This window comes from Nansenia antarctica, assembly GCF_963989245.1.
Source record: "Nansenia antarctica genome assembly, chromosome: 1".
Lineage (NCBI taxonomy): Eukaryota > Metazoa > Chordata > Actinopteri > Argentiniformes > Microstomatidae > Nansenia > Nansenia antarctica.
In genome coordinates, this window is record NC_137674.1 from 97,490,262 (window position 1) to 97,503,842 (window position 13,581).

General features: G+C 49.1%; 2 protein-coding genes across 2 annotated transcripts in view; one reads left to right on the plus strand and one right to left on the minus strand.

Annotated features, from left to right (window-relative positions):
• ap1m3 (adaptor related protein complex 1 subunit mu 3) overlaps positions 1–6,090 on the plus strand; it is a gene marked incomplete at its 3' end in the record, with an annotated part of 15,389 nt that extends 9,299 nt beyond the window's left edge. The window contains exons 6-12 of the mRNA XM_080534373.1: positions 804–930; positions 2,886–3,028; positions 3,199–3,270; positions 3,570–3,728; positions 4,948–5,073; positions 5,268–5,343; positions 6,068–6,090. Of these exons, the coding sequence (XP_080390499.1) occupies positions 804–930; positions 2,886–3,028; positions 3,199–3,270; positions 3,570–3,728; positions 4,948–5,073; positions 5,268–5,343; positions 6,068–6,090 (726 nt within the window). The remainder of the gene's footprint in view (positions 1–803; positions 931–2,885; positions 3,029–3,198; positions 3,271–3,569; positions 3,729–4,947; positions 5,074–5,267; positions 5,344–6,067) is intronic.
• A 2,879-nt stretch (positions 6,091–8,969) lies between these two features.
• On the minus strand, positions 8,970–9,644 carry tmem125a (transmembrane protein 125a; the record flags this gene model as incomplete). The annotated part of the gene is made up of 1 exon (XM_080535681.1): positions 8,970–9,644. The coding sequence occupies one exon, from the start codon at positions 9,642–9,644 to the stop codon at positions 8,970–8,972; it is 675 nt and encodes a 224-aa protein (XP_080391807.1).
• Between the last annotated feature and the right edge of the window lie 3,937 nt (positions 9,645–13,581).

A 13,581-nucleotide genomic window follows, 5' to 3' on the forward strand; every position in this document is an offset into this window, starting at 1 on the left:
AGTTCTAATAAATATAACCATATCCTATAGTTATTGAGGACCAACTGACTGGAGGAGCCGGGTCATACAGTAAGAACCATTAGTGCTTCTTCATTAGAGCAGAAGCTTCTAGACGCCAGTTCCCAACTTCCCTCAATTGAAAACGTGAGGAAACCTTTTCAGATTTCCTTTCTTACAACAATCGCTCGGTCTCTGTTGGTTAACACGGCAGCAGGAGCGTCACACCCCCACCTCAGGGGCCCGACGTCATGTCACCGGCCCAGGAGGAGGTGACCTCTGCTGGGGTCTCAGGCTGAGAGGCAGAGGCTGTGCTCCAGCTCCTAACCGTCTGGTTAGAGGAAGGAGCAGGTCTGGTAGCCTTGGGATGACACATTACTATTCACCCAGATAGAGAACCTCCCTGGCCTGACTGACTTCCCTGTTTGTCCCCCCCAAGATGAAATCGGGGAGGGGACTGTGGATCGGTCTCCCTGTCCGTTAATTTGGTCATACCGTAGGTTACACACGATGAATGTCAGATGAATGACAATAAAAAAAAAATACAACCTGTCTCCGTCTGTTCGCCTGTCACAAGTGATGTCTCAGACACCACTGGGACAATTTGGACGAAACTCCGGCATTTACAAAATGATACTGATTGGCCCAAGGATGCTACTACATAATTTGTGGAGGACATGTTTACTGATAGTCTGTAGCTCCTCCCTTCATCTCCCTCGAACGCCCCTCCTTATCCATAACGTCTCTAGACTCCCTCTAAGTGTGTGTGTGTGTGTGTGTGTGTGTGTGTGTGTGTGTGTGTGTAGGTGGCTGCCAGTGGGAGTGTCCTGCGCAGTGAGATCGTGGGCAGCATCAAGCTCAAAGTGTGCCTGTCTGGCATGCCTGAGCTCCGGCTGGGCCTCAACGACAAAGTGCTTTTCCAGATCACAGGCAGTGAGTAGAAACACCTACAGTGGAAACAGAGTGTCACAAATGCATGCGTGCGTGCACACCAACACACACACACACACACACACACACACACACACACACACACACATGCCCCCCCTCACTCATCCCCGTCTCAGAAACCCCTCAACCTCTCACTCTCCTCCCAATCCTTTCCACCTAAGTCCCCCGTCTCCCCTGTCTCCCCTGCCTCCCCTGTCTCCCCCCTCACTCTCATTGGCTTGCTGTCTCTGAGTCTGTAGTGTCTGGTGGATTACTACTCCTCCTCGGTCTAGCCTCAGTGTTAATCCCCCCCCCCAGGCTACTGGAGGCAGATGAAAGATGTCCTCTGTCTGTTCACATGTATGTGTATGCAGCCCACAGCTTTGAGATGCTGGGGTGGGGGGGGGGGTGTGTTTTCTGGAGGAGAGGAGGGGGAATCAGACAAATAATATTTAGATAAATACAAGGATTGTTAAAAAACATTCTGCTGCTCTTAACCATGTATTCATGTCTTGAATTAATGATAAGTATCTTTTCAAGTGGAGTCATCATTTTGCAACAGCTTGCAACACATGTAAACAGACAAAGAAAGTGGGTTAAATAGTGCCCTCTGCTGGTCACAGCCTTTAACTGTTACTACATCAGGAAGAGTCAGTGGAATTTGTGTATGAGGAAATCATGCTGATATGAGACATCCGTGAAGGCTGGTGGAGGTAGAAATCGGAGGACGGGCTCATTGTAATGCATTGAACGGAATGCAAAAAAACAAAAACTGTTTGATGCCATTCCGTATTCCATTCCATACACTACAACAAGCCTGTGTTTGCGTCCCGGGTGAGACATCAAAAAGAAAATACCAAAACAATTGAGCCTAAAGAGTTTTGAAATAGACTTTGAAACATTTACCTTTGAAAGTCCGCTCCAAAATACCGTCATATTTTTTGGTGAGTTGACAGTTGCCTCATGTGAATGAATGACAGGGGACAAGGCAAGGCAAGTTTATTTGTAGAGCACATTTCATACAACAGGGGCAATTCAACGTGCTTTACATATAGCATTATAAAATACAGAAAAAGGAGGATAGTAAGAAGAAAAAAAAAGACAAGAATAGATACATATAATAGAGAAAATAAATAGACAGACATGGACAACCTAATTCCTGCCTCCTCTGGGTACCTGTCTGTCCCTCCACCCCCCTAAGGTCCAGAGATAAAGGACTGTACCTCCTGGTTGACCTTTAAATGGTCACACGTTGATGATGCAACGGGGGGTTTAACACCTCCGCTGATGAATTGCGCTCCAAAGAGCATCACCACTGGGATGTGGGCTGTCTGCTCTCCAAAGACTAGCCTCTGTGTTCCAGCTCTCTCTCATATCTTTCTCTCTCTCTCTCTCTCTCTCTCTCTCTCTCTCTCTCTCTCTCTCTCTCTCTCTCTCAAAGGGAGGTGCTTTTCATAGAAATTTCATACACACACACACACATACACACACACACGCACAAAAGAAAAGACCTTGATTTGGACAGGGTTCCAATCGGAAGAGGAGTGACTGGGTTTAGTTCCCTGTGTGGGATTTAAGTGAATGCCCAAAGGCCCAGAGTCATTCTAACCGCTTTTAACAGCTGAGCTTTCCCCATTTACTTGGTGAAAAGAGAACATTAAGGCCTTTTTCACCAGAGTACACATCCACCTTGCCATGACATTGGTTCCCAACCTGCCGCTGAAGTGCGTGTTCTTCCTTTAAATGTTCCCAGGCAGCTATGATGGATTCAACGCTTATAAAGTACTTAATTCATGAACACGATGTAATGGGTGTCAGGTCTGTTTTTGACAGGTTGCGATGCATACATATCGTGTGTGTGTGTGTGTGTGTGTGTGTGTGTGTGTGTGCGCGCGCGCATGTGTGTGTTAGATGAGTGAGGAGGAGTGTTTCACTAACCCTGTCTTCCTGTCTGTCAGGAGAGAAGAGCAAAGCGGTGGAACTCGAGGATGTCAAGTTCCATCAGTGTGTGCGTCTGTCCCGCTTCGAGAACGACCGCACCATCTCCTTCATACCGCCCGACGGAGAGTCGGAGCTCATGTCTTACCGCCTCAACACCACGGTCTGCACACACACGCACACACACACACACACACACACACACACACACACACACACAGACACACATACAGGCATGTACAAACACACACACACACACACACACACACACACACACTCACTCCTCCACCCCATGCCAATCTGACCTTCTGTCCCTCCTCTCCCCCCTGACAGGTGAAGCCCCTCATATGGATCGAGAGTGTGATCGAGAAGTTCTCCCACAGTCGAGTAGAGATCAAGGTTAAGGTAAACAACGGGGCTGCCTTTCACTGTCAACCTTCCATGTTGATGCGAAAACCATTTTCTTTCCCCCCCCTCCTACCTTGTGCTATTACCATCGTGATGAGGATAGAAAATAGCTTTTGGGGGGGTTGGAGCTCTATATCCTTTAGCCCTTCTCAGATTCTGTAGTGTCGACGATTTCGGTGGTGGGGATGGTTGTAGTAGCAGGGTGCGCCACCTAAAATGACGCCCGCCCCCCCCTCTTCTCTCTATCACTGCAATGTCCCTGCTGGTGAACCCTGCCACCTTTGACCTCCCACCAGGCCAAGAGTCAGTTCAAGTGCCGCTCCACTGCCAACAATGTGAGTATTCTGGTGCCGGTGCCCAGTGATGTCGACTCACCCAAATTCAAGACGAGCACGGGCACTGCCAAGTGGCTTCCGGAGAAGAACGTGGTGCAGTGGAACATCAAGTCCTTCCCTGTGAGTATTACACCCCCAGGCTAACACACGTGTTCTGATACCATTCCAATGGCATTACAATGAGCCAGTGGCGGACTCAGGCTGTTTGAAGGGCAGGGGCGAAAAGAAAAAAAGGGCACCTACTGCACAACATGGGACCCCATCAGTGCACATGGTCAAGTTTAGACCATTGGAAGGGCAGCCAATAGGGCACATCCTCTAATTTTGCCACTCAAAAGGGCATTTTTGCCACTCAAAAGGGCACTTTAGTGCGACGTTTTTGAACTGTGGGGGCACTTGGTCCAATTTAGACCATTGGAGGTGCCCCCCCAATAGGGCACATCCTCTAATTTTCGCCACTCAAAAGGGCATTTTTGCCACTCAAAAGGGCATTTTTGCCACTCTAAAGGGCACTTAAGAGAGACGTTTTTCAACCGTGGGGGCACCAGGAGGGGCGGTCGCCCCCCCCTGAGTCCGCCAGTGCAATGAGCCCAGTCCTCCGATTTCTACCTCCACCAGCCTCCCTTGCTGTTCATTCAACCCCCCTCTCCCCACTATTGCAGGGTAATATACAATGTAGCCGTACAATTCTGATGCCATCATATTAGATACTGTATCGTGGCTGTGTTTAATGTGTATAAATGCATGGTAAATGGGTGAAGATACAGTTCTTACTCCAAAACTGCCTCCCTGTCAACCCGTAAATGCGTTCTCCCAGGAAATAACACTTTCCTGTGTAGATATCTTTTTTATTTATTTTTTTATATTATTTTTTTATCACAGTCACCAGATTAGCAAAGAGACGCTTTGGCACGTAATGGCTGATAAGAGCTAAGGGAAATTGAAATGGACGAATGCTTCACTTTGATAAAGACTGATAAGGAGACTTCACTCATCCCCATCGCCAGTGTGTTCAGCATGGCACTCTGTACTCTGCTGCTGCAAACCACACATACTGTACTTCCTGCTTCGGAGAGAGAACAGAGCCACACACACACACACACACACGTGTACGAGGAAGGTTTAACTAGGACATGAGAGCACACAACCTATATATTCTTTGATAAAAAACTGTTTTTTTTAGGACTTTTGATAAATCATGGGAGTTGACAAAAACCAGATATGACAATAGACTTCAACTAATACAACAGTCTCAAACAGGTCTTCCAGGAGTAATGTAATTTGTGTGTGTGTGTGTGTGTGTGTGTGTGTGTGTGTGTGTGTGTGTATGTTTGTGTAGGGAGGTAAAGAGTACATGATGAGGGCCCACTTTGGGCTGCCTAGTGTGGAGAATGAGGAACTGGAAGGGAAGAGGCCAATCACTGTCAACTTTGAGATCCCCTATTTCACAGTGTCTGGCATCCAGGTAAGCCCCCAATGTTACGCCAAAAAGATTGTCACTATAAACAAACACCAAAATGCAGACGTGTGACTTCCATTGAATAATGTATGCAAGCAGCTGACTCACAATTGTGTATGTTTGTTTGTTTATGTGTGTGTGTGTGTGTGTGTGTGATTACACTGTTTGTAATGGTCCCCTTGCCTTTCCTCCCTCCCCAGGTGCGCTACCTTAAGATCATTGAGAAGAGCGGCTACCACGCGTTGCCATGGGTGCGCTACATCACACAGAGTGGAGGTGAGACCATTCAATCTTTTCCTCAGTTGCACTCTCTCACCTGATCCTCCCAGCAGCCACCTCTGTCACCTGATCCACAGCAGTCGTCTCTCTCAGGGCTACTCACCCTCCGTAATGCCCCAGCAGTGAACTCACCAATCGCATCCATTCATCTCTCTGGGTTGGATGCAGGGGGGCATAAGGGATTTGAATGAGGCCTCACAGAGCCATTAGGTTTCTCTGTGTGTGGCTGTGTGAATGCCAAGGTGACTATCGTCTTTCTGTATGCTCTATATGAGAGAGAGAGAGAGAGTGAGAGAGAGAGAGAGAGAACGAACGAACGAACGAACGAACAAACCGTACCGCACCCAGATCCCTTTCATTGGCAGTGTTCACTTATTCATAAATAGATATGCATGGAGAATGGAGATGCATGAGCATAACTGAATGTTCGGCAAAATATTTTCCCCATTGACCTCGACGAGTCATGAATGTGAAAGTCAGATTCACACAGAGGGAGTCTCATGTTATTCCGGCAAAGAAAACTTAAGCTAACTAACTGTCATTTTAAAGAATAACTACTGGAGCAAGAGCAACCCAGTGTGATCCCAGTAACCCTGCACCCAGCTGTGGGCTAATGATCACTAATTTGGTTGTTGTAAAGCGATTGCCATGATGAAGGGGAGGGTTGATGATGGGCTAGAACGGTGCTAATTTATTGCTGTAACATCTCTACTTTTGGCAGATTATCAACTTCGGACAAACTAAGGGCACGCCTGCTGCCAGACGGAGGGACGTCTCCTCCTTCCTCTCCTCCCTCTCTTCCCTCGCTCCGTCTCTCCTTGGCTCCCTGGCAGAGAGGGACAGCAGAGGACAAGGAGAGGGGAGCAGCACTGCTAACTTCCAATACTTTCTCAACGGGGGGAACAGGCGGACATTTTGGCTCAAACCTCCCAACACTCTCAAAAGGGGAGCAGGTGGACATTTTGGCTCCAACTTTCAACACTCTCAAAGTGGAAACAGGTGGACATTTGGCTCTCCGGAGCCACGGGGCCTCTCAGATTGTGCTTCCTTCAGAACATGACCGTCGTGTCACCTGTGACCTTCTGTTTCATGGTACCTTGAGGAAATGTTTTTAGCAACATAGAATATTGAATGTAGGGTTAGGGGGGTTTGGGTATTAATCACTGTTAAATTGTTTTTGTATGTTAGCATGATTTTTTTAAGTTAGTATGTATAAGAAGGATTCAGGGTAGACGAGAGATTATCATAGTTGAAAGTCTGTGAACATTGAAACCTGAGGCTTTGTTTACAGTGTAATATAAAAATGATATGAGTATGGGTACTATCACTCCCTGTGATCTCATTCCTGTAAGAGCTGTAAGCCTAATCCCCCACTCCATGAAATAAACACCAAGATGACTTGATCAATGATTCATAAGGAATAACATTGTCAGTCACCATGTAACACAATAGTGTTGTCATAGAGAATAGAAGATTAGTGTTCTCCATGGTCACAGTCCTGTAGCTCTGTAACCACAGCAACCTTGTCCTTGTGTTTGCACTCAACTGGCACCAAGGAGGAATCGACTGAAGCATTTCTCTCTCTCACACTTTTTTTAACAGTCCAGGAATTTGATTTCTATCAAATGTTTTCCATCAACTACTTAAAGATACAAGTGTACAATGTGATTGTCAATGTGTGATCAGTGTTTTATTTCTGTGTGTCCCGTCCTCCACCAAACAGCCAGCCTTTCTCCTGCAGGTGTCGATTATGGCTAAAAGGTTCCGTCTTCTTGTGCATGCGTGGCACCACCCCTCCCATCAACCCTGGTCACTGCCAGTGGAATTCAGTCGTTGGGGAGGTTCTTACCCATGCAGCGTTTGTTGTGTATATGGATTCCCAAACACCTATTCCATGTAGAATAGGAATGTGGAACAGGACTGCTTGCCTACTTTACTGTCTGATTGTCATTTCAAGTGTGTTCAGAATTATTCATTTGTGTGGTTTTTTTCAATGGGTTGTGTAATTTATTAACCACTTCTTATCAATGGGAGACAAAAGGGAGCTATTTAGAGAATAAATGACTTTGTACCTTATCTTTGTAAATGGGTATTTTAATCTGTCAGTCGGTCAGGTGCGTGTGCATGTGGCATTCAACGAGAGTGGGATAGGCAAGACCTGCTTACAGCCAACAAGGCAGACTGAATCTGTTCACGGTTGGGCTTGTCTCTCTTTTATATACTACTGTTTTTGCCTCTTTCTCTCTCTCTCTCTCTCTCTCTCTCTCTCTCTCTCTCTCTCTCTCTCTCTCTCTCTCTCTCCATCGTCTCTCTCGCTCTCTATTCCCCTGGTCTCTCTCCCACCTCTCTGTGTCTCGTTCTCCTTCATGCACACACACACACACACACACACACACACACACAGAGTACTTGGCATCTCGTGGACTTCATGTCCAGCACAGACAGAGACAGCAGCTCAGAAAGCAGTCCCTCCTGAATGAGGGTTTACACACTACTGGCACAGTCACTCCTGGTTGTGTGTGTGTGCGTGTGCGTGCGTGTATCCTGCGTATACAGTATGTGTGAGTAAGTGTCAGCGGGTGGTAAGGGTAGGCCGTGCTGGCTGATGCCAGCTCCAACCAACCACAGCGTTGCCCATTGTCCCACCGCCCCCGGCTGTCCGTCACCATACAACAATGGCCGACTCTGTGACCCCATTGTGGGCGCATATGCACAACCCGATAAGGGGGTGTGAGAACCGCACACACACACACGCACACACACACACACACACACACACACACAGCCCTGTCTTTTAACTGTGACAACAATGCTGGACCTTTTACTCAGATTCTTAAAACTGCAAGGCAATTCTGACATTGAGTGACAGAGCAAAGCGAGGGTACCAATCAAGGAGGAGTGTGGTGAGACGGGACAGATCTGAACATCGGAGGATAATTTCCATTTAGTTTGGATCACTTTCATTTAGTTTGGTAATGCAGAAACAACTGTAATGTGTGAGCAAATGGACACTCAGTTACAGTACAATACAGTACATGATTTGGTGATACAGTATGGTCTAGTTCATAGAACTGGTATCTATGGTCTAGTTTCTCTCATACCAGGCTGTTCTGAGCAGATCCGTCCCCCCTACAGCTGTCGTGGATGGAACATTAGGACCACACCGTGTATCTCAGGCTTCATACTGGGCTCAGTGTCTGTGATGTTGTTCTCTTTATTCCAGATCATTAAGTCGTGGTAGGGCTTCATTTCATATATAAAGTGCTGTCCACGGGCTTCATATCCGAGACACAGGATTTGATGAAACTCGGCTCTCTGTCCCATAGGAGATTTCATGGACCTACAAAGAGCAATGCACGGCAGCAGCACAATTAAAATAATAATACTGTGTTGCTTTGGGACCACACTGAAATGTTTGACAAATTGAACATTTCAAAGTGGCTAATTTCAACATTTCAAATTTCAGACGTCTATTAGGTCATTGTGTTGGGTTTCTTCCTCTGTCGGTCAGTGCGCAGTTGACCGCGTGTTTGACCCGCTTGTAAACATTCTAAACCCAACGGTCAACTTTGGGAACGTTGGGATGTGTGGGTCTGTGTTGTGGGTCAGTGTGCAATCCGCTTTCAGATGAGGTTGGCCAGACTGGAGGTGGTCTCTCTCCTGGCCTGGTGGTCCATCTGTCCTGAGATAGTGAACACCCCCACGGCCCTGTCCCTCAGCCTCTGTCCAGGCCTCGTCCTCTCCAGCAGGACCGACACCCCCGCGAACACCCCCACCCCCACCACGGCCACCCCCCCTCCGGCCAGCATCACCACCCCGCTGATGTACATGTCGTTGAGGGCCTGGCCCGGCTTGGGCATGTGGTTCACCAGCGCCAGCTTCAGCAGCACCGCCCCCACCACCAGCAGACAGAGCCCCGTGATCAGGACCACCAGGAGGTCCAACAGCCCCCCGCTCTTCAGCATGTCGATGCGCCTCCGGCTGCGCACGCAGTTCATGTCCTGCACGGCGGAGCTCAGCAGCTGTTTGAGCAGCACGCCCAGCGCCAGCAGGCAGAGGGCGGTGCCGGCGCCCAGACGCCACTCGCTGGACAGGCTGGTGGTGGTGGAGAGGAGGCCCACGCCGCCCAGGCCGCAGCCCAGGATGAGCAGCACGGCCACTGTGTAGCACAGGAGGGACTTCCCCGGGTCACGGAACCACCAGAGCTCCACCTGCTCCTCCAGAACGCTGCGCTGGATCTGGGCCGGGTCAGGGCTGGGCTGGCCCCGCAGGGGGGGGAAGTCCTCCAGCTCCGGCATCCTCCTCCTCGTCCCAGCCTGACGGCCACGCTCACCGCCGACGCAACACTCAGGGGGAGACCAGGAGTCACTGGATCACACGGGGGGTCGGTTCAGGCGATCACAGAAAAGCCGCAGACGACCACACAGACCAGGTCAGACGATCACAGATCCTCCTCACTGGATCCACTGCCACCTCGGTGTTACTTAATAAAGCTGGATACCTGGGGGAGAGGAGATAAAATGGAAAATAAGTTATACACACACACACACGCACACACACACACACACACACACACATATTGCAGCATCTTCAATCTTTACAGTATATCTAATCTGACTGAAACACTGGAACACCATTACACTATGCTAATATGTACCGAGGCATTTGGAGGAAACCACCAGTATCAGCTGCAAACAATGTCCCAACCCTCAACCCACACACACACACGGCAGGATCTCCACAGCATATCTAACCTAATTGAAGCACTGCTGAAGTAGCAACCTGGAAATCCTTAATTTTCACTATGCTAATGTGTAGCGAGGCGTTTGGATGGGACCAGTGTCAGCTGCTAATCGAATTAACAATGCCCACACATACACTCCTCTCTTTCTTTCTCTTTTTCTCTCTCCCTCTCTCTCTCATTCTCTCTCTCTCTCTCTCACACACACACACACACACACACACACACACACACACACACACACACAAGCTCATTAATCGTGGCCTCTCATCTTCTCATGTGACAGTAGGTTTACACTCAGCGGTCCTGAGTGTGCTGCTAACCCCTTCCCTCGTCCTCTGTGCGTACGTGTGTGCGTCCTCCTCTGTTCTCCCCTCAGAGGTGATGTTGTGAAGATAGCGTTGCGCAGCGCTCCCCCCTCTTCTTGCCACAGGGCTCAAGTATTAATCCCTTTATCAATGGGCCGTCCCTGTAGTCCCGGCGACCCTCAAGGTTACGACGCAGACAGCTTCTCTTTAAAAGCCTGTCAGCGCCTTTACTATCAAAGTCAGCAGCGCGGAGCGCGAGGCAGGCACTCTGACAGGAATTACAACTGTCCTCGTGGGCCCCGCCGTGTACACACAAACACACACCCGTTCGGAGCACCACCGTGGCCAGGGAGAGCAGCACTCATCACACAGGGATATTATGACAAGACACGGACAGAAGGTGTGAAATGAAGGGCTATTTAATTACACTGACTATATTGTGTTCACTGGACACATGCTGCTGCTGCTCGCGATGGTTTCATTTCGTACCTGTGATGTGTGTGTGTGTGTGTGTGTGTGTGTGTGTGGGGATGTTCAGAGAGAGAGAGAGAGAGAGAGAGAGAGAGAGGGGGAGAGAGAGAGAGAGAGAGAGAGAGAGAGAGAGAGAGAGAGAGAGAGAGAGAGAGTGTGTGTGTGTGTGTGAGTGTGTGTGTTGTTGGTTCACTAATTAAAGCCCAGCAGGTTTGGACCTGATGTCACTGAGGGGAAGGTAGCACACAGAAATAGAAGCAGTAATTGAGGTGGCATATGAGCTAGAGCAGACAAAAACAATAAGTGTGACACACACTGTCGACCTGTCACACATCGATAGACACAAACACAGTCTTCTTTCTTTCACCATCTCGCTCTTTGACATTCTCTCAATCTCTGTGACATTCTCTCAATCTCCCCTTCTGTCTCTCTTTCTCTCTCTCACACACATGCGCGCACACATATGCAAGCACACAGGCAGGCACGCAGGCAGGCAGGCAGGCACATACACACACACACACGCACAACCCTGAACCACAAGGCAGCATAAGCCACACTGCCTTCACCCTTATCACAGAAATGACCTCTCCATCATATCTATATCCATATCTATAACAGATTGCACAGGCCTCATTAGTACCTTCACCATCAGCATCAGCGTTGATCCTTTCCGGAAGCAGCTCTTCTTCAGGTACAAGATAATGGCTTCCCTCCAGTGAGGCTGATGGTTATGAGCAGGGCAACATAATCTGTTATGCAAATATCCTCTTTAGATGAACAAATCCCAGAGACAATCAGAAGGCTTCCAAATCAATAAATCTAAATGAGTCGGAGATCTCCTTGTTTCCTGAGTTTCTCAGCCTGAAGGTCGATGGTTGGTTGTCGGAGTTTGTGCTTTTTAAAAAATCCCATCTATTCTCTTCTACAATTACCTGCTCTGCTCTTAGGGACTCTGTATTTTCCCCCTCCGTTATCTTGCCCTCCCGAATTCATTTCACCAGCCATTAGTCTCTCTTGTCATGTTGATGTGCCGAGCGTTTTAAAACAGGGAATGCTGTATTATATGCTTATCACGTCGTAGTAATCAAATTCGGCTCGGTTCAAAGAGGAAAAATAATATCCAGTAAAAATGAAAAGTAGCAGCGTTTTTTTCTCGGTGGTTGTTTTTACTTGGCACCTGGCGGGGAGATGAGAGCCAGTCAGATGCGGAGGCGCAGGTTAGATAGTGCAGTGTAATGGATGAGACCGCCGTGACCTCCGCACTGCAGTGGAGTTTGACCTCTGACCTAGCACACCTATCCTCCAATCGGCGGAGGTGTTACAAGGTCTTTAGAGCTCCCCCGCCGCCGAGCCTGGCAGCGGAGCAATCGCTGTCCTTTTAATAATTCATACACACCTGAAAGGCCAGCCGAGACAGATGAGAGAGAGAGAGAGAGATGAGAGAGAGAGAGCGAGAGAGAGGGAGCGAGCAGCAGGGCCCAGTAGGATGAAGTTTCTGCGGGTTTCAGCAAACTTGTGCCAGGGTCCTGGACCGGTCCATCAGCACTTTAATCTAACACTCAACTAAAACAGCCCCAACTGAGGGGGGAAGTCTTACAGGCACAAAGTAGCCATGCCTTTGGAAGGGGTCCTGCTGTGTGAAATGTGTTTATCTTAGGCCCTCGGGGAGGATGTTGGAGTCTGAGTTGCCCTGGCGACAGTGTTCCCACCTCTTCCTCTTCCCGTCCGGCCTCTCTGGGCTGCGCTGTCCCCGCGGGCGAGGAGAGGGGTCAGGGTGAGCACCATCTGTCTGTGTGGTGGGCATCCGTGCCAAGCGCCATGGGGGCCCGGGAGGCGGTTGGCGGTTGGCTTCTGGGGATGGGGCTGTTCTGTGCTTGCTCCGGGTAGTGCTGTCTGTGGAGGGCAGGGGAGGGAGAGAGAGAAAGAGAGGCTGAATGGTTCTTTATTCAGCCTGATGGTGTCTCTGCTCCAGTCACAGGCCAGTCAGGGGCCTCGGGACCACTGTGAGGGGACAATGGGCCGAGTCACTGTCACTGTCACCGTGTCCTCTGCCAACATGGGACCCAGGATGCTTTCTGTCTGCACTGAGAGAGAGAGAGAGAGAGAGAGAGAGAGAGAGAGAGAGAGAGAGAGAGAGAGAGAGAGAGAGAGAGAGGAGGTTCAGTTTCATCATTGTGCACATCAAGTACACCTCACCTCCAAAGCTAAGCTGCTGCTTCTAGACATTACATCATTATACCTCCTTCACTTATTTCTTCTAGCCCCAGTATTTTCTTATCTCTCTCTCTCTCTTTCTTTATGTCCCCCAACTAATCTCCCTTAGTGCTTTTCTCTCACCCCTCTCTCCCACCGACTACTCGATGTTTCTGAATTCCCAGCAGGTGTTTAGGTGAGAGAGAGAGAGAGAGAGAGAGAGAGAGAGAGAGAGAGAGACAGAGAGAGAGAGAGAGAGAGAGAGAGATAGAGAGAGAAAACCTGCTTTAGTCACTCAGACAAAACCAGTAGACAGCCTAACCCCCCCCCCGGTCCTGTCCTGTACCTGAGCCTGGTGTTGTTCTCCGCCTTCTCTCTCTCCGCAGCCAGACCAGTTGATGATGTCACCACCCCTCTCAGATTGCATCGACTCCCTGCCGAGGCCACAGTTTGACTCAGGTGTCTCCCTACAGTTCCTCTGTGTTCCACTGCAGAAGACTGGCTGGAAAAAACAACAACACA